General features: G+C 37.6%; 1 protein-coding gene across 3 annotated transcripts; it reads right to left on the bottom strand.

Moving 5' to 3' along the window:
• Positions 1 to 726: 726 nt before the first annotated feature.
• LOC133533321 (neurotrimin-like) lies at positions 727 to 23,428 on the bottom strand. 3 transcript variants are annotated; one of them, XM_061872286.1, is made up of 13 exons: positions 23,364 to 23,428; positions 22,035 to 22,208; positions 15,152 to 15,309; positions 9,662 to 9,719; positions 8,879 to 9,000; positions 8,017 to 8,158; positions 7,082 to 7,226; positions 6,578 to 6,708; positions 5,536 to 5,640; positions 4,739 to 4,858; positions 3,721 to 3,802; positions 2,215 to 2,267; positions 727 to 1,621 (listed from the first exon to the last, which is right to left on the bottom strand). In XM_061872286.1, the coding sequence occupies exons 2-13, from the start codon at positions 22,171 to 22,173 to the stop codon at positions 1,446 to 1,448; spliced, it is 1,431 nt and encodes a 476-aa protein (XP_061728270.1). In that variant the 5' UTR covers positions 22,174 to 22,208; positions 23,364 to 23,428; the 3' UTR covers positions 727 to 1,445. The 3 variants fall into 3 exon arrangements, with proteins under 3 accessions (XP_061728270.1, XP_061728271.1, XP_061728272.1); XM_061872287.1 differs by having other exon boundaries at positions 23,397 to 23,415; XM_061872288.1 differs by lacking the exon at positions 23,364 to 23,428 and adding an exon at positions 23,157 to 23,173.
• Positions 23,429 to 27,820: the final 4,392 nt, after the last annotated feature.

Raw genomic sequence — 27,820 nt, 5'->3', positions numbered from 1 at the left:
AGATTCATAAAGATCGGGCAAGCAAGATTTTTACGTTTCGTTAATAATTGATTTTTTGTAGACAAATAAAAAGCTTATTTCAATGAAATAACAACGTGAGATAAAAATACCTATAAAATATCAACATCAAGTATCCTTGTTTCAGAAGCTCGTCAGATACAGGAAATGTCTTTTTAATCCAGTAACATGCTTCTAAATCCGTTTGCAAGAGCTCCACTTGGAACTGCTGAGACGTGGGTGCGTGGATTCGCTTCTGGGCTGCTGCTGAAGCAATTTTTCTTTATTCAAAGACCTTTAAACGATTTCTATGGCTGTTTAGCTTACGTTTTACTATTATAGTCGTTGGTAGGACATACGTCATTGTTTTTTCTCACTTAAGTCAGCTTTATTATTATCATCTTCTTTCTGTTCCTCTTACGATCCCTTTCCGATTTCACTGAAACTTTTTCTACCTCACTGTAAAAAATCCTAAGTACCGTCCTCATAACTTCATAGCTCTTTGTAGATAGTAAGTATTGTTCTATAGAATAAATACGATGTATTGTGAATTTTTATACAGTCTTAATACGTAATTTATTGAATACTACGATAGATTCTATGGTCTATAATTTTAAAAGTCAAAAGCTTTTTTGATGATGAATCAAACTACTGATCAAATTCCTGAGCTATGGAGCTGCAATTCCTTCAAGTCTCAACTTTCTATTTCGGCACTTGACCTGTTAATGTACAACCTAAGCTACGCTCTCATTTTAATACGAAAATGAATGCCAAACACAGACATATTATAAATACATACATTATGTACCTACATTACTTATAAATATATTACTTTTAGTCATGCCAACTGTCGTATTATTTCAGCATGTTGCTTTAAAATGAGATTGTAATTTGCGATCGACTCTATAAAGACAAATTGATCCGATATGTGAGCAAGTAGCAGTTTTTTTTTTAATTAGGAAAAGGTATTTGACCACAATCTCACCTGATGGTAAGTGCCGATGCAGTCTAGGATGGAACATGTCAATGTCAAGATGTCTATTCACTCTCGATTTAAAAAGATCCAAATTATAGTGGACTGGGAATAGATTTCTAATTTTTAAAGTTTTAAACTCCATAACTGCGTAAACTAGAGTCCGACCAGCGAGTTATGCGTGTCGAAATAAAACGCGGGAATTTCTGTACAAACCGCACCTGGCAATAATATTACTATGAAATTGATGAAATTAAATGACAGCTACAAACTGACAGCTTATTTAATAGGAAAAAAAGTTGCCATATAAAGAATTAAAAAAATTGCCTGTGACATGACTCGGGAGGCGTACCGCGAAAACCGAAATTTGCAAATTGCGAGTATCTTTCTCTTTTACTCTCACTAAGTGACAGAGAAAAATGCCCGCAATTGACGAACTTTGATTTTCGCGGTTATAGCCCACTCTAATGCTTTATCAAAATGTACCTATCACAATGAAGTTTACGACAGAAATCAAAATGGCTGCCGGTTGGACCGCAGATCCGGAGCCGTAGGTGACCATCGCTTGTGTCAGGTTGTGTGCTTCCTTCGGGTCTTCTAGGACGATTGGATAGTCATTGTAGTCGTGGGTTACAGGAGAATAGTTGCCCGCTGAAATAATCAGTAATCAGTCATTTATTTTGTTCACAAGTATCAACAAAAGATGGTACAAAGATTATTCCCCGTCAAAACAAGGAAAATTATACAAGGCAAAACAGTTAATTATATAGGTACTACAAATTGAAAAAAAAAACGTAGATAGAGAAAATTTACACTTTTGGTAAAAGCATAGCATAGAGTGCTCACTCTATACATTAGTTTTCTTAAGAAAACGCTTATTATTTTCGTAGTCGTCAAGTAGCGGATTTATCAGTTTCACTACTTGACACTAGATGTCACGTGTCGCTACTGACGACAACTATTGCTCAACAATTTACAACTAATATTACAAGCAGAAAGAGTTGAAAATAGAGTTCCGGTTATAATATACGCTGAACATTGTTGAGCTGACTTTTCGTTCATCGCCACATCTATTGTCAAGTAGCAGTACTGATGAATCCGTCACTTGACGCTAGATGTCGACTACGAAAATAATAAGCGTTTTGGTAAGAAAACTGATGTATGGAGTGAGCACTCTATGCTTACCTACTTATTTCTCTATGGTAAAAGTAACTTAAACATTAGACGTAAGCATTTGAAATTACCTCCAGGTTCAGTCGCAAAGTGCAAGATCGACGAAGGTTTACTCCACCCGAAACTGAAAAATAATAATTTGTATGCTATTTACGTAAGACCATGTACGAAGAAAACAAGAAGACTGACAGTGTCTATACAAAGTCACGTACGTTCCTTTAATATTTCGCGCCATCAATATTGAACGGAAGTTACGTTATTGTGACCAAAGGGCCTACAGCGAACCACGTTCGACGTTGTTACCTCTCTGTCGCACTTGTAAATTTGTATGTAAGTGTGACAGGGAGGCAACACGTCGAATGTGGTTCGCGGTAGGCCCTCAGAGGGCCTAGCCAAGATGCCATTCGTTTGTGTCGTAGCACTATATATATCGTACTCGTATCACTCTTCCATATAAGTGCGACAGAGAGACATTAGCGTTTCGGAACTTGGCTAGGCCCCAGAAGCACTGAACAACGAAAACATGCAAGGAATTGAAATCTGCTTCAAATTAACTCAACTTCCATTCAATAGATGGCGCTGTGGAACCTGAACTGAACCCGAAAACAGAAGTCTTATAAGTGACAAAAAACCGGCCAAGTGCGAGTCGGACTCGCGCACGAAGGGTTCCGTACCATTATTTATAAAAACTGTAAAAAAAGCCCCCTTAAATATTTATTTTATTCTATTTTTAGTATTTGTTGTTATAGCGGCAACAGAAATACATCATTTGTGAAAATTTCAACTGTCTAGCCATAACGGTTCATGAGATACAGCCTGGTGACAGACGGACGGACAGTGAAGTCTCAGTAAGAGGGTCCCGTTTGGCCCTTTGGGTACGGAACCCTAAAAAATTATAATATGGAACTAAGACTTTCTGCATTAGTGACGTCATCTGGTGATAAATTGATATCGGAAGAACGCGTCGGTAGTAGGCGGGTGAAAATTATTTTTGTTGTCTTATTTTTTGTCCCCAAAAAATGTGACGCAGTGTAGCTTTTTGTATGAGATTTTTTTTTCTCACGTAAATTATAATCTACAGTTATAAAGACATGCAATAGTGTTACAAACAGAGTGGTTAGAAACAAGGCAACGACTTAATTCATCAACTTAACAACGAGGGGGCCTAGCCAAGATGACAAATCGTTGATAGAAAACGCCAATCGAAAATTAAATAATGTAAGTATGGAAATAGACTCGTGGCTTTTCGTAGCATCTGTCATCCGGATATTTTTCTACTTTAATGCACACGAAATAAAGTCGATATATATACGACTCGTCTTAGTACCTGCATGGTTGAAAATCTGTCTTAAAACCGTGCTGGAACGCCTAAATGCAGCGGCTTATGTAAGCGAACATCTCGCGAACGCGAAGCAAAGCGGCGCGGCGCGGGTGAATCAATCCTTTGATACCTATGGAAGTATCCTACGTGGGCGATCTCGTTGTGAACGCGAATGCCGTGGGCCACCACGCCGCTTCGTTTCGCGATCGCGAGTTGTTCATTTACGTAAGACGCTCTGTAAGGGTATGTAATGTACCTGTTTCTTGACGTGACTATCGCTTCGTAGACGGTAGAGGGCGTGAGGCCTCGTACTGTGTAAGTGGCACTATGAATAGGGCCTGAAAAATGGCGTAAAAAAAGTAATGATAATGTAAGAAATCCTTAGAGTAGTTTAGGAATCGTGCGTGTTTTTGAGTGTAGGCTCCTCAAACTTGCCATTGTATACACTTCACGCCAAGCAGGTGCTTCTCTCTATAGTTCATGCATATCCCTTAACATGGAAGGGTATGCCAAATCCTAAAGTGCCACGTCATGTCAGTGATATCAGTACCTATTTCTTGTTCCCCACCTATGCTTGGTGGGCAACAATTAATAAACCTGACAGATTTTATATGTGTTTCTAATTTCATTGCATTGCGTTTGCCAAGTTGAAGTGAGAGGGTGTGCCAAAATTGGAAACTTAAACTTGAACACACTTTGCGCTAGTAAAGAGTGACGTGCACCTATTAGTTCATGTATGCTCACTATTTGACGTGCGGTTGTAGTTCGAACACGGACTTTATTACTTCGCGATAAGGTTTAGAATAAATTGTCAGTTATTAATTGTATCAATTGTATGATAATAAATATAATAATGGTTCATTTCGTAGCGAAACCATAAAATGTGCTGAACACCAGTGGGCGTTAGTGAGCATGCGCTGGTGACGACTCCGAGCACTAGATGGCGTTAAGCGTCACAGAGAAGTCTTAACAGTTCTTAATGTTCTTATGACATAGCATTATCTGGGGACTTAGCCAAGATGACAATCATTGATAAAAACGCCAATCGGAGCTTAAATAATGCATGAAAATAGTCCTGTGACTTTTATAGCATCTTTTTTTTCTTTTAGTTTGGCGTTTATCGATGTACTATTGTCATCTTAGCTAGGTCCCCTGTTTGTCTTCATTGAAAGTTACAGAGCCCTACCGCCATCTTAAAAATAATTATCAGTCTCTCGCTCGAATATGTAAGAGCGGCAAAGAGGCAAATAGCTATCAGACCATGTGAAACGTACCGTCGCTGGAGTCTCCAGGTACGATGATCTTGTGCCAGAGATTGGCTGGGGGCTGCGTCGTGAAGCTGTCAGGCTCGGTAGCCAGACGGCCGTAATATGGCCGTAGCCACAGGTTGTATTCTGTGAAGGATATAGTTTGAATCACATAATAGACAAAAACTATGATTAGAACGACGCGCAGAGTCGCGTACATTCACAACTTGAGAGCTGGGGGCCTACCGCGAAAACTGAAATTCGCAAATTGCGGGGATCTTTCTCTTTTACTCTCACTAACACGTAAGAAGAGTGACAGAGAAAAATGCCCGCAATTGACGAACTTCGATTTTCGCGGTTATAGTCTTATAAATAAATAATAATAATAAATAATATTATAGGACATTATTATACAAATTGACTGAGTCCCACAGTAAGCTCAATAAGGCTTGTGTTGAGGGTACTTAGACAACGATATATATAATATATAAATATTAATAAACGACAGTTGAAATTTTCACAGATGATATATTTCTGTTGCCGCTATAACAACAAATACTAAAAACAGAATAAAATAAATATTTAAGGGGGGCTCCCGTATAACAAACATATTTATTTTGCCGTTTTCATAAATAATGGTACGGAACCTTTCGTGCGCGAGTCCGACTCGCACTTGGCCGGTTTTTTTTAATAAGCATAGCAGAGTTTTGAGAGTTTTAATCTGGGCCACTATTAACAGTGGCGCCACTGGTGAGCACAATAATGGTAACCCTCAATGAAGGGAGTTCCTTAAATCTTACTGCATCAAGCTTCACCTTACGTACCAATGATGTTGGAGTATGAATCGACCTCCCAGATGAGAGTAAAGCCGGTGGAGGTCGCCCTGTTGAGCGCAGGGTCCACTTTAAAGGAAGCCACGTTTGGGACCCCTGGAAAATGTAAATTTCAATTTATTCATTAGATACGTTCTGTGGCATCGTCCGTCCAGTGGCGCCCTTATTAGTGGAATTTGTGTTTATCAACTAAACGACAAATGGTGGCTACTTTTTTCCGTTTAGGTGATAAAGTTAAAAGTAAGAAAATAATATAAAACTATCTCACATCTGTGGAATACGTGGACAACAACATTAATGTACTGGATTTTACAGAAATGGATCGGTATATTAGAAAACCCCCTTTTGGACCCAGGTACGTCCTTAAAAGACATCCAAAAGAGAGGTATGGGCATCGTGAATGTCATCTGTGGTAGGGCACAGCACAGCGGATGTCATTCCAGATCTATAGCAGAGCCCAACTGGGGAAGTACCTCCACCTTACAGAAAACCACAGCCAAATAACACTACACCCTACTCATAATCGCTTTTTGTGCCGGTGAGTAAGGTTGCCAGAGCTCATCGAGGGTGCGGAGTGTTAGGGTCGGCAACGCGCATGTTACTCCTCTGGAGTTGCAGGCATATATATGCTACGGAGACTGCTTACCATCAGGCGGGCCGTATGCTTGTTTGCAACCAACGTATTATTTAAAAAAAAAACACATTTCCACTAATGAGGGCGCCACTATGAACGGACGATGCAGTCTTAAGCTTTTTTGACCTAATTGTTGTTGAAAATTAGATTTTCATATAGGTAAATACATACGGGGTTATGCTGAAAAGCTGGACGGCACGGGTCTCAAGCTAGAAATACTGATGAATACCTTCTCGTACAAACTAGTATTGTGAAACCTATGTAGAAAGCACCACTTGATATTTACCAGTTACTTTTTGATGAAGGAAAATAAGGTGAAGAAATGGGTTCCTAAAGCCTTAGCTTCTTGATATGGTCATAAAGAAGACTTTCTCGTTAAAATAGTGATGGGCCACTTGCCTGTTAGTTTAAAGGACACGTCGGCCATGCCGAGAGCGTTTTCAGCTCGGAAGGTGTAGTTCCCCAGGTCTCTTGCTTGGACTCGACGGAATATAAGCTGGTGCACGTTGTCCTGGACCACCCTGTGTATCCTGTACACGGATGGTGCATGTTATTCATGATCTATCAACAAAATAAATGATGCACCGTAACATCTGGCACATTGAGTGCGACTGCCCATGTTTCAGAGCAGATAACCTCGACCTCAAGTAACCAAGATCATTATCACTCTGGGTAATCCAAGCTTGGGAGGACTACTGGGATCACAAAAGCGAATCGAACACGAAAAGCTCAACTTTATTGGACATTTCCGGTTTCATAAGACGGGATATTGCGTGAATATTTTTACTTATTGGACCAGCAATGCAGGGCGAATTGTTATTATGATGACAACTGTCACTATGGTGAACCCAAAGAGCATATAATCACTACGGTGAACCATCATGACATAGCATTATGGCATACCTGTCATCAGTGTGTACGGCGCGCCCGTCCCGATACCACGTCGTTCGCGGCATCGGAGCGGCGAATTCTACCCGCGCCGCCAACGCCGCTCGCAGCCCGACCGCGGTGTGGACGAAACTACGCACCGCGGACACCACGGGCGCATCTAATGAAAGAGAGTGTAGTTTAATAACAACAATTCAGCTTATATATACGTCCCACTGCTGGGCACCAACTTCCTCTTATCCGTTGGAGGACATAAAGAGTACATATAATAAACTGAAAATAATATACATACTTTCTAGTAATAATACCTAATTGAACACATCTTAACTAGTGGATCTGTAAGCATAGACTTGGCGAGCTCCAAATTCGCTATTTTGACAAAAAGACACCGTATAATTGACAATTTCACGAGAATCGGTTGAGAAATAAGACTACAGAGAATAGCCGGACTTACATATGTTGTTAATATGTACGAAAGCATTTTTATCCAAGCTGAAACGAAGACGCTTTACGTTCGCTCGGACAAAAATGGTCCTTGTTAGTGGAAAGCATGAAACTCGACATTCATGGTTATTGTACAATAAATATGTTTTTAGCAGAATCGCATATTTGAACTATTAAAATGTAGGGACTACCTAAGCTAAAATTCTTAAAATGAAGAGAAAAAAAGTTTATCTCCACCTTACACAGAACAGCAGCAAATAACACTAGACCCTACTCATAGTGTTGTATTCCTGCCGGTGAGTAAGGTTGCCAGAGCTCAACGAGGGGGGGTTGGTTTAGGGTCGGCAACGCGCATGTAACTCCTCTGGAGTTGCCGGCGTACATCGGCTACGAAGACTGCTTACCACCAGGCGGGCCGTATGCTTGTTTGCCACACACGTAGTATAAAAAAAAATCAGTACATAATTTAATTGTTTTGGAATGCAGGCACTAGTAAAGACACTCACCGTGAATGATGACCCGAATGTCCGCCGTAGCCGGGTCCCCCACACCATTTTCGGCCGTGCAACGGAATACCCCGGCCAGCAACCTGTGCTCCGCTTTAAACTTGATGCGATGTCGATGTTCTAGCAGCGCCATGGGCTCGCCCTGTAATACAATATGATATGAGTAAAGACTGTCAAAATGTGAGCAGGAATAGATAAAACGAGGAAGCAATGTCTATCGATCTATTTATCTATCTATACAAATTCGCGTCAATCCAATATTCAGCGCCATCTATTGCACGGAAGTTGAGTTATTCTAACCAGATATTAAAACGCCGAACAAAAGGAATGGAGCTGAAGCATCGTAAGACTCAGGACAACATGGAACTTACTTTTTCTACATAAATTCAGAATTCGAATTCTCTGTCAATGAATAAAGTGGGCTAAATACTTCTTAATATTTTCGTAGTCGACATTCTAGCGTCAAGTAATGGATTTATCAGTACCGTTTTAAAAGTGTATTGCTCAGCAATTTACAGCTAATATTATACAAACAGAAGGAATTGAAAATAGAGTTCCTGTTCGTCCGGTTATAATATTAGTCGAAAATTGTTGAGCAATAGACTTTTCGTTCGTTACGACATCTATTGTCAAGTAGCAATACGTAGCTTAACGCTAGATGTCGACTACGAAAATAATAAGCGTTTTGGTAAGAAAAGTAAAAGTATGGAGTGACCACTCTATGCTCCAAGTAACGTACGGCTGCGGAGTGCCGCTGGCCTCACAGTCGATGTCCACAAACTCCCCTTTCTTGAACTCAAGGAACCCGTCCGGTATCGTCCTGATATTTAATATGTTTCTTGGTTACCTCTTATTGACTTACATTCTTCCTCCAAGTAACGAACGGCTGCGGAGTGCCGCTGGCCTCGCAGCCGATGTCCACAAACTCCCCTTTCTTCACCTCGAGGAAACCGTCTTCTGGTATCGTTCTGATCACAGGCGAAGCTGTCGACAAGTAGACATTCGTTAATTATATGGAGTATCTGTGAGTATTGTATATTAATGAATGTGTGAGTTCCCGGGCTAATAGCTCGGCCGAACTTCATCTTTCCATACAAACGGAATTTCGTCCTCATTTTAAAAGTGTTGGATTGTAATGAAACTTTGCACATACAATGACATGAGGTATCTAGGGCTGAGATTAGTTGCCCCACAAAAACAAACGAAATAGAGCAAAATCAAGTTATGTATGAAAATCTTAAATTCGCCGTATTTTCTTAACTATGGTACTCGTATCTGAGGATACATAAACTATTACAGCCCTAATTGTACCTTATCCTATTGTAGGTACACAGTTTTAGAGCAATCTAGCTAGTCGTTTTAAAATGAGAGCGTAACTACCTTTGTATGGAAAACCGAGCCTGCAGGTTCTTCGGCAAAAGACAGAATATGGATTAAAACCATTCCCATTTAAAGCCGTTTTCAGTCTAGTCGGTAGTGACCCTGCCTACAGTCTCGATGAGTGGTAGACTGGTGATGGTGAGTGCTGTACCTGAGTTATGGATGTTTTCAACGTATATTAGTATTATATATATAATTATATATATTTATATAGGTATATTGCCATTTAGTACCTACAACACAGTTCAGAACCCTATGTACTTACACTGGACTTCGATGGCATGGATCTGCTTGATCGGGCCCCATGGTTTTGGACGGATCACCTGCCAAGAGAGGAAAACATTTAGTACCGATGCAAAAAAAAGCTTTCAATACCTGCCAATACTACATCAGTGTGTATCAGCAAAGAGAATTTGATTATAGACGTCTATTGTCAAAGAAAACTTTTATTTAAAAATTTTAGAACGCCATTTGACTTGGATCCTTATTGCTTGACTGATATTTGTTAAATTTGTTAAATATCAAAAAGTGACGCCATTTAACAGATCAAATGCCAAGGGTTTGACAGCATCGTTTCGAGCGATGGCGCCATAACTGATTCTTCTGTTCTACTCGGTAAGATTTCTATTTCGAATTCTCTTTGGTATCAGAGGGCCTACCGCGAACCTCGTTCGACGTGTTGCCTCCCTGTCACACTTACGTACGAAATTACAAGTGCGACAAAGAGGCAACACGTCGAACGTGGTTCGCGGTAGCCCCTCAAGTATCAACCACAAATTGAACCTTGAATCGAATTCAAACTGACGTGAGTCAGACTAATATTAAGCTAAATACAAGTTTTTATTTAACTTTTCAGGTTAAAACTTGTATGTATGTTAGTTAGTTGGGTTAAATCTTGCAAGCTAAATTTGACCCACTTCCTGATTTCAGATTGAGCTGAAGTTTCGACATATAATTGGATGACGATGCAATATTATGATGAAATGGACTTTCACACTCTAATATAACAGCTATTATGTACCATGGTTTCGCAATAAAGATTTCTATTCTATTCTATTGATCTGATGTGATGGAATAATAGGATTAGAATAATCTTGATGAGTATTAGTTGCCTGTTGCCTGTTGAAAGAAAAGCACATTCAGCGATAACAGATAGATAGATAGTTAGCAATAGGTTCTGGAGTTGCAGGCGTACATCGGCTACGGAGACTGCTTACCATCAGGTGGGTCGTATGCTTGTTTGCCACCGACGTAGTATAAATAAAATCTTGTACCAAAAATTCAATTTAGCCAAAAATGAATTTTACAATTTAAGTCACTCACGCGAAATGTTTCAGAGGTCTCCCGCAGACATTGTCAGTGCATAACTAGTTAAAACTTTAAAATTTAAACCTATAGGTTTCTATCAAGGTCAATATTTGACTTGAGACAACGATTCTGTTTGTTTGTGTATGTGATTTTATGTCTACAAGCCTATCAAAAGACCGGGATGTATAAACCCCTGAAATCCAAAATGGAGATACTTACAATTTACACCTAGCATGACTGTTAAAAAGTGTATAAGTTATTTTTATATAGACATAGTGTACATTTAACACTGTTCTCCGAATAAATAAAATAAAAATAAAAAAAAGCGCAGAAAATCTGCAAAAAATGCAAAACTTGTCTAATTTACATTTACTACTTGTTTTGTTACCTACAGACAACAAACCATGAATTCCCTTTGTCTTGCCGACATCCTTGGTTAGTCAACGGGTTAAATTAACCCTTCAACTGTCGGAAGGTAACGGAAGGGCTCATTAGTTCGCTTAGGATCAATTAAAGACCACCCTATTGTGTGGATTGGTCATCATTTGTGTACCATTCGAATTGTGTGGATTGAAATGAGTTCAAAACTTTTGCATCGATTGTAAGGTTAAGCACTCGGTGGAAGCATGGCTCCATTTTATCACTTGTCACTGCGCCCGTCACTTTCGCGCTTACATACTTGTTAGAACGTGACAGGCATACTTAGTGACAAATGATAAAAAGCCGACCATCTTCGCCCTACTGTGGTGGTCATCGAATGAATATGGTTAGAAAACTAATGGTCATTTCTTTATTATTTTCAGCCATCTTAGGAATAGTTATTTGTTTTACAAGGGGGAAAAGTTGTTGTTTAACCGCTCGTGTAATTGATACCCGCAGCAAGTGAAAGATTCCAAAATCGTTCGAGACGTGGAATCTTGATCGCTGCGAGGGTTTCAAGGCACGAGGGTTAACAAACTTTGCTTCCGAGTGAAACACAATTTTTTTTACCACACCAACACGAATACTAGGTATAAAATACCAAAAAAATCAAATCCAAATGAACGTAATTATATAAATAATATTCAAAATCATCATTTAAAAGACAATTCTACGAGCTAACATAAGGAAACAACTGGAAATTTGCATCTGATTACTTTGCCCCACCTGTGGATAAAATGCAACTTTCTAACTAGTTTTAGAACAATCAAGAGGGCCTTTACCAATTGGTGTGGTGAACAATATTTTGTTATAGTTTAGTTTCCAGTACTCAAGTATTAAGTAGGTAAGTAAGTACCTACTAATCGTTGTCACAAAAAAGCACGACGGGTTAAGCACTATTTTTGATGCTCCTATGTTCTTAATTTTCAGTAACAGAAAATATAAAATCTATGTAGGTACGACCCATTTCGGGTGCTATACACCGTGGGCTGATAAAACCCGACAGATTTTAACCACGCATTCCTGAGGTCATGAGGAGCAAAAATTTCTATAAGTATAAGTTTTGGGAAAATTCGGCAAAAAAATTTTTTTTACAGACAAAAAAAAAAAATTTTTTTTTGCTTTTTCTTCATACGACACTTTATTTCTTCTTACATCTTGTCGAAAAAGAAACTAATTAGTTACAACGAATAACTACAACTGTAAAGTTTTTTTTATTCACAGTAAAAATTGCGAGTTTCTTATAAAACTTTTATGTCTGCCAACAGGTATATCTAAACCAAGTCACATAGTGGCAGCGTCGCAGCCAAAAATGCGTTTTTTACTAAGTTATTACAGAAACAATTTTTTACAAAAATTGTCATTATCTCTAAAACAAAACCGATTTCGGGAAACTTTCTATCACATTTTAGTCTCTAAATGCTGTCAAGAATACACCTTTAAAATTTGTCGGGTTTTATCAGCCCACGGTGTATATGTTCAAGGTTGGTTTGGTATTGAGATACACCATAGGTTAAAAAAACGCGTTCATGAACTAAATTTTTAATTGCCAGTTAATGGGAAGAGACAAAAGGCGGCTCAAAAGAGTTCTACAATTGATTAATTGTAGATAATTGGACTAGGGAGCTAACCGACCGGCGGTAGTGATGCGATCGTTATTTCGTCGATGTCGATATCGATTTATTTTCATGACGTTAATTGTTTACGGTTTATGATTTGCCTAATTGCCTTTAACGTACTTGATTAAAGTGTGATGAAAGTAAAATTAATCTTTTTTTGTTATCAATTTAGATTTAAGTAGGTAACTCAAAGTATCGTATCAGCGGTGGCAGCATGGTTCCATTTTTATCACTTGTCACTATGGCCGTCACTTTCGCGCTTACATACTTGTTAGAAAGTGACAGGCATGGTGATAAATGATAAATAGCCGACCATCTTAGCCCTAGACAAATAATTGCGGCAAAAATGTGAAGCACACGATGGGTAGCGATGCTTTTATACTTGTTGTCTTTAAGAGACTTTCAATTACAGTAATAGCTGATACATTTCTAACATATCATAACCGGTTAGTTAATATAAGGGATCTAATCTTGCCTAGTTAGTTAAGTTCAAATAATTATACATCTCAGCATGAACACATTTGCATACAGACAATGTCAGGATAAACCAATTTTTTTTTATTCATCGAAATTGTACAAAACTCAGACGTATTTAGAAGAAGGTAGATATTTCTAGCCTCTTATTATATATTCTTATTGCTGTGTATATCTATTCGAGAGCTAATCATGGCGACAGAAGAAACAGTTTCTCATGTGGTAGGTAGACTAGGTACTTATACAACGGAGTGATTTCCCGGACGCCCTACTCAACATCAAGGTTTGATAGGATTGGACTGGCTGCCTGGCTGGACTAGCCTATACCTTCTCGCGAAAATTAGGCGCTAGTAGAATTGCGGACACGTTTTCGTATTTCATTAATATTCATTATATTATATTACATTACAAGTAAAGTGTACTATTCTGAAATGTGTTTGACCCAAAACCTTACGCTATCACTATGCAAGATAGGTAAGTAAGGTTAGTTTACAGTAAGTACATATGGTGCTACTTTCCCGCACGCGTGCGGGAATGAGCACTTTCCGTGCATATGTGGAAACTTTGAAGAGCCATATGTACTGTAAATTTGGTTTTATCATACACGTGCGAATTTCTCATTTTCTGCACTTGTATCGTAAATAACTATTTCATCACACTTTCTTGAAAAATATCTTTTTTCATTAAATATCGATATCGATTAAGCCATATCGACCAAAGTCCCTAAGCGTTATTGTACAGCATTGAACAGCAAACGAAGGGCGGGCCTACTAATCCCTCTACGCTCTACGTGAGAAAAGACTTCTTTACAACTGTAACGATCTTTTGATATCCGCCATATTTAATTCAAAACCATTGTTGTTTGACCTCGATACTCGTAACGACAATGTAAAATGGGAGCTCACAGTTATACTGGTTTTTTAGACTTGAATAAGGCAAGATTAATGTTATGGCGTAATTCTAACAAGACAGGTACATTTATTATCAACTTATTCGGACTTGCATGAGTCATGATAAGTTAATTTATAGTTTTGTTACATTTTGGGAATGTTACAAATTGTGATTAAGTAATTTTGATTTGAAAAAGATGTAAGTTCTTTGGTTCTAACAAGTAGGTATGTAAGTGCGAAAGTGACGCATAACATGACAAATGATAAAAATGCGACCATGATACCGCCGCAGAGTGGTGACAAACCAGCGTATGGGACCATACAGAAAGGGGAGACTGTAACTTATACATGTTTATGTGTATTGCCAATGTATTATTTTTTTTGAGGCGGAGGGCCCCTCACCGTAAACAAGATACCCACATAATATGTTGCATACTGTTAAAGCCTACCTCGCACTGACCAAGCTAACTGCATGGCATTTGTAATGACAAAGTGGGGAAATGTCACCATTAATGTCAGATTTCTATGAAAATATGACGTATAAATGACACTCTCACTTCGTTTGTTTAAGTCGGCGCAAAGTTGGCTTAGACGGATTCTCGGGTCTCGTGGGGTCTCGACTGTCTCCTATGAGGGTCTCGCCACTCTCGCCTTTGTACAATAACACCTACCTCGCAAGTATATTGAGCAGTGTCATCTGCAGCAAGGTCGTCGATCTGCAAGCTGTAGTTCACGTGGAAACGGGTCCTCGGTGGTAGAAGATAGTGGGGGTCTCGACTGTCTCCTAGAAGGGTCTCGCTTTTTTACAATAACACCTACCTCGCAAGTATATTGAGCAGGTGTTATCTGCAGTAAGGTCGTCGATGTCCAAGCTGTAGTTCGCATGGAGTCGGGTCCTCGGTGGAGTCTGTGGCAGAAGATGGTCTCGACTGTCTCCTAGCAGTCTCGCCTTTGTACCACGGGACCCGGAGGTGTGCTACGAGTAATATGCCAGCGCGGTATACCACCTCGAATGTATATTGTGCAATGTTGTGTTAAACCTACCTCGCAAGTATATTGTGCAGTGTCATCTGCAGTAAGATCGTCTATTTCCAAGCTGTAGTTCGCGTGGAGTCGGGTCCTCGGTGGCAGAAGATGGTGGGGGTCTCGACTGTCTCCTAGTAGGGTCTCGCCTTTGTACCATCGGACCCGAATATCGACGTCTGTGGACAAAATAAAATACCTATTATTTCCTGTCCATAGCACTAATTCCAATAAATATATATATAATTAGGTATGATTGTCATCTGGACGTTCAATGTCTAGTGTTCATAAACACTTAGCGCCACTTGCACCATCCCACTAACCCGGGGTTAACCGGTTAAACAGTTAACCCAGTGTCAAATTGTACTGGTAACCATGGTCACTCTCGGTTTAACCGGTTAACCCCGGGGTCCCCGGGTTAGTGAGAAGTTGCCAGTGCCCCTTAAGGTGGTTCGCTGTCCATGCAAAAAACAGTTGCCTTTTATTAAGTCATTACACACTATTACTACACAAATAATTGCGCTTCTATCTACTTTTGAATATTAGTTTGCGCTAAATTGATAGAAAATCTTTGTTTCATACAGAAATCACGCAAAAAAAAACGTTATATTTTTTATCAATGTAACACCAAAATAACGTTATTTGCGTGATTTCATTAAACCCATACGTGAGGGGTATCTATGGATAGGTCTTCAAAAATGATATTGAGGTTTTCAATATCATTTTTTTCTAAACTGAATGGTTTGCGCGAGAGACACTTCCAAAGTGGTAAAATGTGTCCCCCCCCCCTGTAACTTCTAAAATAACAGAATCATAAAACTAAAAAAAATATATGATATACATTACCATGCAAACTTCCACCGAAAATTGGTTTGAACGAGATCTAGTAAGTAGTTTTTTTTTTAATACGTCATAAATGGTACGGAACCCTTCATGGGCGAGTCCGACTCGCACTTGGCCGCTTTTTATTTTTCTGTGAAATGAAATGATAGGGCCCATACTCAAGTTGATGATATTCGGGATGACAATGCGAATGAATAATCAATAAGTGATGTGTTTCATACATTATATAAGTTTTGAGTGGCAGTTTCCATAACAATTCGTCACTTGGCTACGGAAGTTCCTGCAGACGGATTTGGCCGCATTGACTTTACATTGCCGGTCAGCATTGATATTTGATCAACATTCCTTGCTCTAACGCTTCAAAGCGACGAAGACATCAACCTAAATTGACCCTAGCCCAAATCTGACCCTCGACCCTATTTGTCACCAATAATAATTCTAAATTCAATACATCGCCTTGGCAGGAAGTGTAGATCGCTATCTTTATGTACCAATTGTATGAGACGTATGAGCCACTTGGTGAGAGTCAATTCATGTAATAGTAAGGAGTGAATAGGGACCTTTGTTGGTGAGACACGTGGCTAGCCAATGTACTCGTATTTTACAAGATTTTGAGATTTTGTGTGGCTAAACAGCAAAAAAGGACTATCGTTTCATCCAGGGCCGTAGCTAGGAGGGGGCGGAGGGGGGATTATGGAGCAATGCCTTACCTTAAGAGGGAAGAATAGCTTTTAGAATCTAACGAAATAACGGTATTTTTTCTATGAAATTCCATTTCGGGAGAAAACGTTTTCCACTAACTAAATCTTAACAAATCACTTTGATTTTGATGTCGATCACTTCAGCATAATATATTCCAGGTGTATAAGTTTCGCTGTATTTGCAAAAATAAAATATTTTTGTTTTTTTGCAAATTTTGTAAAAAAGGATAACCTCTATAAAACCTAGTTTTTCATTGTGTCAATAACGTACTAAAAATCATTGAGAATGGAAAATAATTGGAAGTGAAAAAACGTTTTTTCTTTATGTATGGACGATCACGTGGTATAATACTTCCCTCTTAATATAAGGGCTTGTGCACAAATCACGCGAGGTTCGATAGGGGGTAGGGGGGTTACAAAAAAATCACGTAAGATCACGTTGGGGTATAAGAAAATCTCACGTGTATTTTTTTATGGTGAACGAAACTAAGAAAAAATATCTAGCACAGTATGCTTTTTCTCGGTTTTGTTAAGCATAAATCTTCACTTAGCACTTCAAAATAGCGAGTCTAAAGAAGATTTACTCTATACAATACTATATATCTTTAAATTATAGGTTGAACGAAAAAATTTAAAAATATACACGTGAGGTTGTGTGGGGGAGGGTCGCTAAGATCTCACCAAATATCACCAGGGGGAGGGGGGGTCAAAAAGTAGCCGAAAAAAGCTCGCGTGATTTGTGCACAAGCCCTAAGAAATAACATCGACTTTGATAATCGACTTTCTGTTTTGCCTTATGGTTGACTGGTAGAGAATGCCTATTGGCATTAAGTCCGCCTGTTGTACTCTTTTTTATGTGCAATAAAGTTTAAAATAATAATAATAATAATATAGGTCTTCTGTTTTTATATATTCAAATAATAATACCTAATCTTTTTTATTCATAAGTAGTAGGCAGATGTGTCTGGCGGTCAAAAATATCAATGTAGGTATGGCGGAAATGTGTCTGATCCTTATTGATCTTCAGTTTATATAATATTGCTTCATTAACTAGTTTAATTACTTCCCTATCCTTACCAATACATTTCTGGTTTAATTACAATCAGTTAAACGTGTGAGATTGGACCCCCTGATGTGTAACGCGTGTAGATCTAATCTAAGCAGGTGCTTTGTTTTCGACACCCCAGCTTGACCCGTTTGTTTTAATAAATGGCCCGTGGACTCAACTGGGTGCCCCAAGATACACATAAATAAAGTCGATGTTACTCATTGTGAATAGGAAGGTAAGTACATTGTACAAGCCCCCTTATCCATAAAACTTTACGGGCCTGATTTAGTTAAATTATGTTTTATCCCTTTCTTACAAATACATAAGTCAAAATGACAGATAAAGACAAACAATTCATAACCAATGGCCAGTACCTAATGCGTTTATGAATAACGCCAGTCTCTATGAATGTAAAACAATTCTGCGAATATATCTAGAAAAGGTTTGTGCGGAAAGAGAAGGGGTCGTAGAAGATCAGAGCTATTCCTAGCTGAGCAACTTTTCTAATCTCGAATTTTTGAAGCTATGTTTCTGTCGCGCTGCGGTGGGCGAGAGTGCGTGCGTGCGATAAGGACAGGAGCTCGTACTAAAATTGCACGCAAAAAACACAAAAATCGAGGTTTCGCTCTCAACTGTTTCCTCCTCCAAAACGCAACCAATCATTATGATATTTTGGAAACTGCAAGAGGAAGAAATAATCTATGCCGCTATGTTTTGAGTTTTTGGATATTTGTTGTCATATTTGTATACTGCGCCTTTTTTTGCAGCCAATGCAATTAAGCCATTTTTGCGATTTTCGAGGCGCTGTAAGTTTCTTCAAAATAAAATAATCAAAAAAAGCAAAACATGGCACAGATATTGATGATATTTATCTTATTTGAAAAAAAACCGGCAGAGAGCATGTCGGGCCATGCTCAGTGTAGGGTTCCCTAGTTACCCTTCCGTTACAATAAGCTAAAGTATAGTAGATTGTTAACCAAGGGATGAAAGAATACCTTTCACCCGAGTTAAACAAATAGGCAAAATTGCATAATCAGTACCTAATTAAAGTAATAGTAATAAAAAAAAATCAGATTTTATTGTGCGACTTTGTCGGCTTTATTGATTTATATCCATGACAAATTGCAGCTTTCTAGCACTAACGACCACGGAGCAAAGCGTCGGACAGACAGACAGACGGACATGGCGAAACTATAAGGGTTCCTAGTTGACTACGGAAAGGAACCCAAAAAATCATTGCTCTAGGTTAAAAATCCAGGGAGGAAACAGTCGAGAGCGTTTGTATGGAAAAATGGAAACTAGGAATTCCTCATAAGGGAACCAATGCATTATATTCTTCTCTTTCTGCACAGGCTCTATTAAAAGTTGTGACACTTGTGATGTTCGCTTATCCACTCGCTTTTGCTTTTGGTAACTGTAGTTACCAGCCGTCACCCTTATTTTATTACTTATAATAAAAGAGGTCACTGAAAAATATGAAGCATGTGAGTGGTTATTTTATTAGTATGAGTCCTAGGTACTTGATAATGTTATCTATTCATATATTTGTTTTGCATACCTATTATTAACATAACACAATTATAATTTAGGGCCAGTTCTCACAGTTAACTGCATAATTGGTACGATGCTGGAAATAATGGGCAAAGCTTTTATCAAAACAACTTATTTGAATTAAGGTCGCCTACACACGATCTGATTAGGTACTTTCGTAACTTTGGCATCTCAGCCCGCGTAGCCAACATGGCAATCGTTAACCCTCCGTAGCGACATATTTTGACTAAGGTGTAGAGTTAGAAGCTTGGCTCATCATGAGATCTGACTTTTTGACAGTGCGAGCTTAATGGTTTTATCTTGGCAACAATTTAAGTTAAAATGTTATTGGTGGGATTCCACTTCTTTTTGTAAGACAATCTTCCATCCCCTGATTTAAAGGATGGGGGGTGATTTACTAAAAATCCTAAAATACGTATTATATTGTTTATAACAAGGAGTCCATATATAAATTTTCAGACCTCTAAGCATCAAAGTTTGAGGGGTTTAGGGGTAAAAGATAAAGTTTTTGATATTTTTGTACTAATACTAGCTTACGTACTATATTTAAGCTTTCTAGGACTTCAGGAACTACCTTAAGATTTTCGACGATCATCAGTGAATGAGTGAGTCAGTGACGAAATCGGGGTTTTAAAGATTATCAGCAAAATCTAAAGTGTCCATCTTGTGTTGTTGCAAGAGCTATGCCATTAAAACTTTTTATGTTTAATAGGTCCACTATTTACATCATATCCCGACAATTTTGTTTATCTGGGATAAACCAAACCCAAGTTATGAGGGTTCAAAAAAACGTCGAAGCGCTTCGAGAAAAGGTAGGCAGTGCCCTTGCGATTCGCTTGGCTCGCCTTGGCGGGGGCACTACCGTGCACCCAGATATTCGCAGTTTTCAACATTTTAGAAATAACACCAGTCCGCCTAAAAAACAATTTTTCTATATGAAACGCTAATAACTAAATGAATAACGCCGTTGTTTCACGCATCACGTTCGACCGGCCTAAGTCCGACGATTATGTTGTAATTCGATATGATTACTTTAAGTGTGTGACTATAAACATTCGTTTTTGGAAGTAACTTGTAACACACTTGGGTATAATTGTATTTAAATAATTAGCTATCGACACACAGTCTCAAAAGTTATTTTGATTTTAAGATAAAAAATATTAATTTTGATTAACGAGCCTGTTAGAATTTTAAAACCTCCAGATCACATCCCTAACATAATAAATAGATATTCAATTAATATATACCTACATTTTAAATATTTCGACCAATGATGTGTGTGATAACTGGTGATATGATAAGATTTTAGTCAAACGTTAAGCTAAAAGTTAATTAGCATATTTTTTTATGTTATAGTATAGTCAGCAAACGAGCAGACGAGCCGCCTGATGGGAAGCGGTTATCATCGCCCATGGAGATAAGCAATATCAAGCGGATCCACTTAAGCGTTGCCGACCCTTGAGATCCCTAAATACCCGCTTCTTGAAGAATCCCATGTCGTAGTCTATATTATTATTAAACTAATTCTTTATTATTAATTTACATAATAGCATAATATACATAAAGCTATGGTTGAACACAATCCTCTTTTATTATCAGTCAAAAATTATAATAATGTTGTTCTTACTTAGACAAGCAGTCAGTGATCTTAAATGATCACCCGTCCATCAATAAAACGGACAGATGTACGATTTGTACGAAGCACATTTGCATAATAAATGTATCAAAATGTTTCTATCACACATTTCGAATAAAACGGACACTTTGTAAAATCAACTTTGTTGTTTTCGATATAAAGTTACAAATCAAATTGTGTGTTCAACGTTTGAAAGAATGTTGCATTCGTGTTCGTGCATAGAAAATAAGTATTATCTTTTTTTAAATATCCGTTCTTCGGCTTTGTATTGTCGTTCCATGAATATTGATTTTAGGGTGATGATTAGATTAATTCATTTTTACAAGATTTAAGAACTAATACTTTGTCGATAGTTCCGTTTTTAATAAGTAAGGGCACGTAAGCCATATAAGCGATAACTTCATATGTATAATTTAAATCCAACTAAAAAACTTCCACATTCTTTCATAATGTACTCTTTCACACTTCAATACAATTTATATTTTAATTTCACTTCAATACATATTTTATGTGTCAAACAGGACCTTTTATTATAAGGCTTCAGGGTTTTTTTTCTTTAAAAACGGGTTCTAGGCTACCTATATCATCGAAGTTCGTCAATTGCGGGCATTATTCTATGTCACTCTAATTGCGTCATACTGAGAGTAAAAGAGAAAAAGCCCCGCAATTTGCGAATTTCGGTTTTCGCGGTAGGCCCCCAGATCTTGCTCTTAATCTCATCTTTAAAATTAAGTCTCTTAAGAACCCTAGAATTAAGGCTTCATTAAACACTCAGGCGCAGAAAAAAGTACGCTTCTATAAAATATTTCTCATTTCAAATGTAATAATTTTTTTTTATTTGCGGCATAGAAGATAAATAGATAGACAATCCTAAGTACTTAAAATATACTACTTTAACTTAATTTCTAGTACTTAAAATCTTTGAAAATATTTTCTAGACGCGGTGTCATAACAGGCGAATACCTCTCGCTATTTCAAAATTCTGGTGTTTTTTTGTTTGTTGAGTTATTGGCGTTATTGCGCACAGAATTGATAGATTGCAAAAAATTACCGGTAACAAATGTAAAAAAAATATAAAATTCTTATTCTACTCTAGTATTTCGTTTCATACCATACAAAACTAACCTGTGTCATGAATATAGCAGGGCAGCAACACACTGTCATGTTCATAACTTTTGACAGTCACTGGTATACTTTTGAACACACTGTCACAGTACACAGAACTCAGCGTCAGTAACAGGATCACTAGACAGCTTGTTTCCATCTTGTTCAAGCGTCTCTCATTGGAATCAATATTTTCTATACAATATAGAATTCCCACACTATTATTTTAACGATCAAAAATCGTTATTATTAGTTAATTAAAAAACTAACTTTTTTTTATAAAAAGGCAGATATATAATATTAATAAAAACTATAAAACAGAAAATTCATAAAAAAATTCTTTACTTAAAAAAAAAAAGTATATTTTGCCTTCTTTAATAGTACATTACGATACAAGTGCAAATTGCACATTCGCATATGTAGTACGTTTTACAGTACAAATGGCCCTTTAAATTTTCGCTTATTATCGCGCTAGTGCGGTAAAGTAGCGCCATATGTACTGTAATAGTACATTACGATACAAGTGCGAATTACCTGTTCGCACATGTATCGTACAACGTCTTACAGTACATATGGCCGTTTAAATGTTCGACATAGTAACGTAATATGCTAATTTTCGCACTAGTGCGGTAAAGTAGCTCCATATTTACTGTAAAAATAATAACTCAGATTTGATATGTGTGCAGCGACTTGTAAAACGGATGTGCAAACATCCTTTTCATCTACACAAAGCAAAAAAGCTTTTATATCAAGTGATTAAAGTGCATTTTTATTCAAACTGTAAATCATTACGCTCTGGCGCACGATGTGAAAAGAACTTAAAAGTTAATCCGATAAAAAAGAAAACAGTTTTTTTACGCTATGGTAATGAACATCAGGTTTTTTGAGGTGATTGGAATATATTTTGTCGGTTAAGTGTTTTTAGGTAGTAAAAAAATGATGGTTCATGAAAAACAAAATATTTAGAATCGCAGGTTATTAATGTATTGTTCGTATGTTCATACTCGCCTATGCTTATTAGGCTAAGGTATAGTTGCAAGAAAAAAAAATCTTTCATTTTTTTTTATTTTTTTTTTTGTCAAATCGTGTGCACCTATTTTTCCTTTTTTACATACAATTTTACACACAATATAAAGTACCTACCTAATAAATATATGTTAATTGCAATTCGTAAATAAACCTCATTAAGTTTTATTACGAATACACGTGTTTAATCACAGTTACAGTTTTTTTTTTTTACTTTTTTCAAACACACTACTTAAAAATTCAATTAAATATTTTCTGACTTTACTTAACATTATAATCTAAGCCTAATTCTGTTGTTTTTAAAGTTAATAATAGAACGTTAACTATTTAATTTCAACGAAACTCCGAAAAAAGCACTTTGAATTTATTGTGCGCGCGCGCCCAATGGCGGGAATACGGTCACTGAGAGCTGCGCAGTGCCTCGCCGGATCATTGGGACGCCGGGGACACACTGGGCACAGAGCGCCTACCGCGAAAAACATTCCACGTGTTGTCTCTCTGTCGCACTTGTAAATTCGTACGTAAGTGTAACAGGGAGGCAACACGTCGAACGTGGTTCGCGATTTTTGATTGTTTTTTATATTTTCTTTTTATTAATGTGGGAGTGGGTGTTAGGAGCTTTCACTCCAGTCTTTGTAATTTTAGCTTCAATTATAGTTAGTGTCATCCACGATGACGCGCAGATTTGTCAAATCTAACCTTTAATAACATGACATTATGAGTCAAGCACGCGTGATTGTGAATGACACGATCTATAATTTGTAACTTGAATGTTCATGCCACGTTTCACGTTATTTAAGCATATCGTTTTAAAATGAGAGCGTAACTTCGATCGAATAATGGCGGCTAGGTTCGTGAAAAGTGAGAAGAGGAAAGGAGACGGCCGCATTTCCATACAAACGTAGTCCCCGTTTTCCTTTCTGGATATTGACATATGGAAAATATTTTTACATAATTTGATCTATATTATCCTTCACTATGTTTGACTTTTTTAGATTTTTTGATTATTGTAAAAATTAGGAGCGAAAAACAGATTTCATACCAATTTTTAAATGCTCCTAAGTCTTATAATAATTAAAATTTCGAAAAATCAAACGTAGGGGTGTAGCTTTGCTTGATGTACATACAACATTGTAAAAATATACATACGAGTTTGTTGGACGGCGCTCTTGGGGCAGATGCGGCACGATTGAAGGCTGTTGCGGAGCCCGAGTCAGGGGCTTGGCTACACGCGTTGCCATCGCCCCACTTAGGAACGTTGCTAGACAATGACACTGTGAGGGTGAGCGTTGCCTTACGGCTTGGAAGTAAGGTATGTGAGCCCCACAGATGTCCTTGTGGAGCAATGGTCGAATTTAATGGGCACCACGGTCTCAGTTGTGTGCGGTGTGTGGGACGAATACCTAGGCACCAAGCTATTAATGAGCTGATTCGACGCGCCTTGGTCTCGGCAAACATACCCTGTATTTTGGAACCCCCTGGTTTAAGCCGTACAGATGGCAAAAGGCCGGACGGTCTAACACTGGTCCCGTGGGCAAAAGGTCGGAGCCTGCTGTGGGATGCCACATGTGTGTGTACTTTTGCTCCCACTCATGTCAGCCACACAAGTAAGAAGGCAGGTGCAGCGGCTGAGGCGGCTGCTAAGTTTAAACACGGGAAATACGCCAACCTCGGACCAGTGTATGACTTTATTCCAGTCGCTGTCGAGACGGCTGGGCCATGGTGCGCCGAGGCCAAGAAGCTGGTTAGAGATATTGGACGCCGGTTGAGGGACAGAGGCTGCGACCCCCGGGCTGGATCTTATCTGGTCCAACAAATATCCTTAGCCATTCAGCGTGGCAACGCAGCTGGCATATTTGGAACGTTTGGGCCAGGTAGGGAACAGTTCGGGGCTTAAAAGTTAATTTTTGACGGGGCTAATAGTTTCTGGGGTATTTTTATTTTATTTCTGTATTCATTTTATTTTAATCTACTGTTTTTGTACAATATTATGTTGTAATTATTTATAATTCAGGTATTAATTCATTATTTGTTAACCAATGTTCAGTAATACATAAAATATCAACATACAAAAATTGTATCAAGATATTTTATATAATGTTAATATCCAGAGAAGAAACGTAGTCCACGTTTGTATGAAAAGGTGATTACGCTTGGGTCTTCACTTTCGTCTTAAGGGGCTCCCCGCGGTTTTCATCGATTTTTGAGTCGTTACTCCTTCATTTGCACTACAGATAGAATAATAAGACAAACGGCTATCGGTTCTTTAATCTTTTATCTCCATTTTTGTCTGCCGGATTTGAAAGAAATTAATAGCTATTTTTTTTTTGATTTTTAAAAACATTGTCTAAACAAACACTATTTTCGTTACTAGATTGCTATGAAGGATCTTCCATATATGAGATCCACATATTTGGGTTCGTCTTTGACGTCTCTAAAAATTTGTCAGAGTTTAATTTTAAATTAATTAACAAAAAAGTTATGGTCTGAAAACCAGTTGTTTGGCCTAAAATTCTTCAACTTTGATGCCCAATATCTCGAAGATAATGAACTTTGAAGTAAATTTGGGATACTATATTGCTTACAGCCGTTGCTGTTAATTGCTGATTAGCTACTAAAAACATTAGAAAACTAAGGGATTCAGATCGAAGGTCATTGGCGTTAGGGACCCCCTTAATGTGCCCTAAGCTTTACCAGCGTCACATAATACCCCAATTAAAAGAAATCATAACACTACGTTAGCCCAGGAGTCTTGCATGCCGGATTACTCACTGGACAGTCATACAATATGTCTCAATCATAGAGAAATAAGTAGCTTTAGAATGCTCACTCCAAACTCAATAAGTACTAAACTGATTTTCACCTATCAATAGATTGATTCTTGAGGAAGGTTTAAGTGTATTACCTACTAGTACATAGATAAAAACCTAGGTATTTAAAATATTTCTAATAATATTTCGAAGTCTTAATAAGAATAATATCTTATAATTAATAATTACAAATGTCAATTAAATGACCTATTTTATTTTCTCTAAATACAGTTAGCTGCAGAGATGTTGACCGCCTTGAAAACAAATTTCTGTGCAGAAGAGCCAGTTATCTCTGCAGCTGACTGTACATTGGAGACGTGTGAGAAAATGATTGTAGGTTAATTAAGTCATTTGTTTGCTATTATTTATTATTATAGCGGCCGTTAAGTATGTTTATTCCTCCATAACAATCTGTTTAGATTTTTATTATATCCGTGGTACTATACCTATACAAGTTCTTTATCGTTTCTGTTAAGTTTAATGTTTTTACGCATTTCGCTTTCATACATAATTTTGAACAACCACACCAGAACCACATGATTGCTTTATTATTTATTACAAAAGGTCCGTAATGACCGAGCTACTCACGAAGTATTAACTTTATATCCGGTCCGAAGCGTACTTAGATCGTTTTTTTTTATTGGCTGTTTGACGCGCCGCCTTCGTCTGATCGAGCTCGTTAGATGAAATAGAAATGTAAACATTATTGTTTGATTATGAATTATATCGTCGTCTTTCCCAATGAAAATGGAATAAGTTCGTTAACAGTTAAACAGAGTAAATTGAAAGTTTAATCAGCTGCAGCTGGGGCAGTTTGTATGGCAGGTTTTGAACATTATTGCCAAGTAACTAAGGGTCGTAATATATGATTTTACGCAAGCGACTTAAACACCAACTTTACGAGCATGGGAAGTGAAAATAGATTTGCACTGAACTGCCGAAAATGTCAAAATTCTCATAAAATCCGCTCTAGCAGAGCTTTCGTGAATCAATCTAAAGAGTATAATTATGGGAGTAACAAATCAAATGAGAGTTTCAACTTACATCAAACACCATAAAAAATTACTTACACGGATATTACAAAGACGTCTGGGTAATAATTTGATCGTTAGATTGACGCATTGTGCCTTCAATTCGTAAACTGCAGACATTGTGATCTTGTTAGTGCGATGAGCGCTTGGGATAAGATGATTATGTTTATTTTTATACATTGGTATAGGTACTTGTACGCAGTCATTCTATCAATATTTTATTGATAAAATATACAACTATTTTACAAGTCAACACATTCTATTCTAGGAACACACAGTTATTTTACGAATGAAAACATTAGGTACTTAAGACTTTGTGATATTGTTCACAATGTATACTCTGGAAAACCCATTTAGTCAGTAGGAAAAGGCGTGAAATTCATATATTCTATTGGAGGTCAACCCTTCGCGCCTAATTTTTTTTATTTGCCGCCGTATTCTACTGACGAAATGGCTTGCCAAACTATTACTTCCGATCATAGATATAATATTCCTAAATATGAAATCTAAGCCAGCTGTCACCGTAGCCACACACACGCACATAGCCACATTTTATGTATGATTTTTCAATGCATCCCCAAAAGTTGTGGCCAAATCGATAAAGTCATATCGATAAACTACCGGCATTTTTTACAATTTTAATTTTACTTAAAAGGATTTCAACAACCTAAAATGAGCAGATAAACATTACAACACAACTTTATATATTCTTATCAACCAGTATCATTTTGTGAGTTCGATAAGTATTACAATAATCAGCGGCGGAAATCCATGGGACACCGGCCAAAACCAACTAAAATATGTTTTCTGCAATAATTGAGTTATTCTATTATATCATATTCATTATCCATTAGCATTTATATGATGTTAATTTTTAGTGCTTCTATTAATCGCTATTCCATTCCGCTGTGTAGAGATTATCGATATATAACATGATTAA

The sequence above is a fragment of the Cydia pomonella genome, unplaced genomic scaffold (genome assembly GCF_033807575.1).
Source record: "Cydia pomonella isolate Wapato2018A unplaced genomic scaffold, ilCydPomo1 PGA_scaffold_154, whole genome shotgun sequence".
NCBI classification, from domain to species: Eukaryota; Metazoa; Arthropoda; class Insecta; order Lepidoptera; family Tortricidae; genus Cydia; species Cydia pomonella.
Note: the sequence above shows the minus strand (reverse complement) of the source record. Positions and strands in the feature narration are given on the sequence as shown.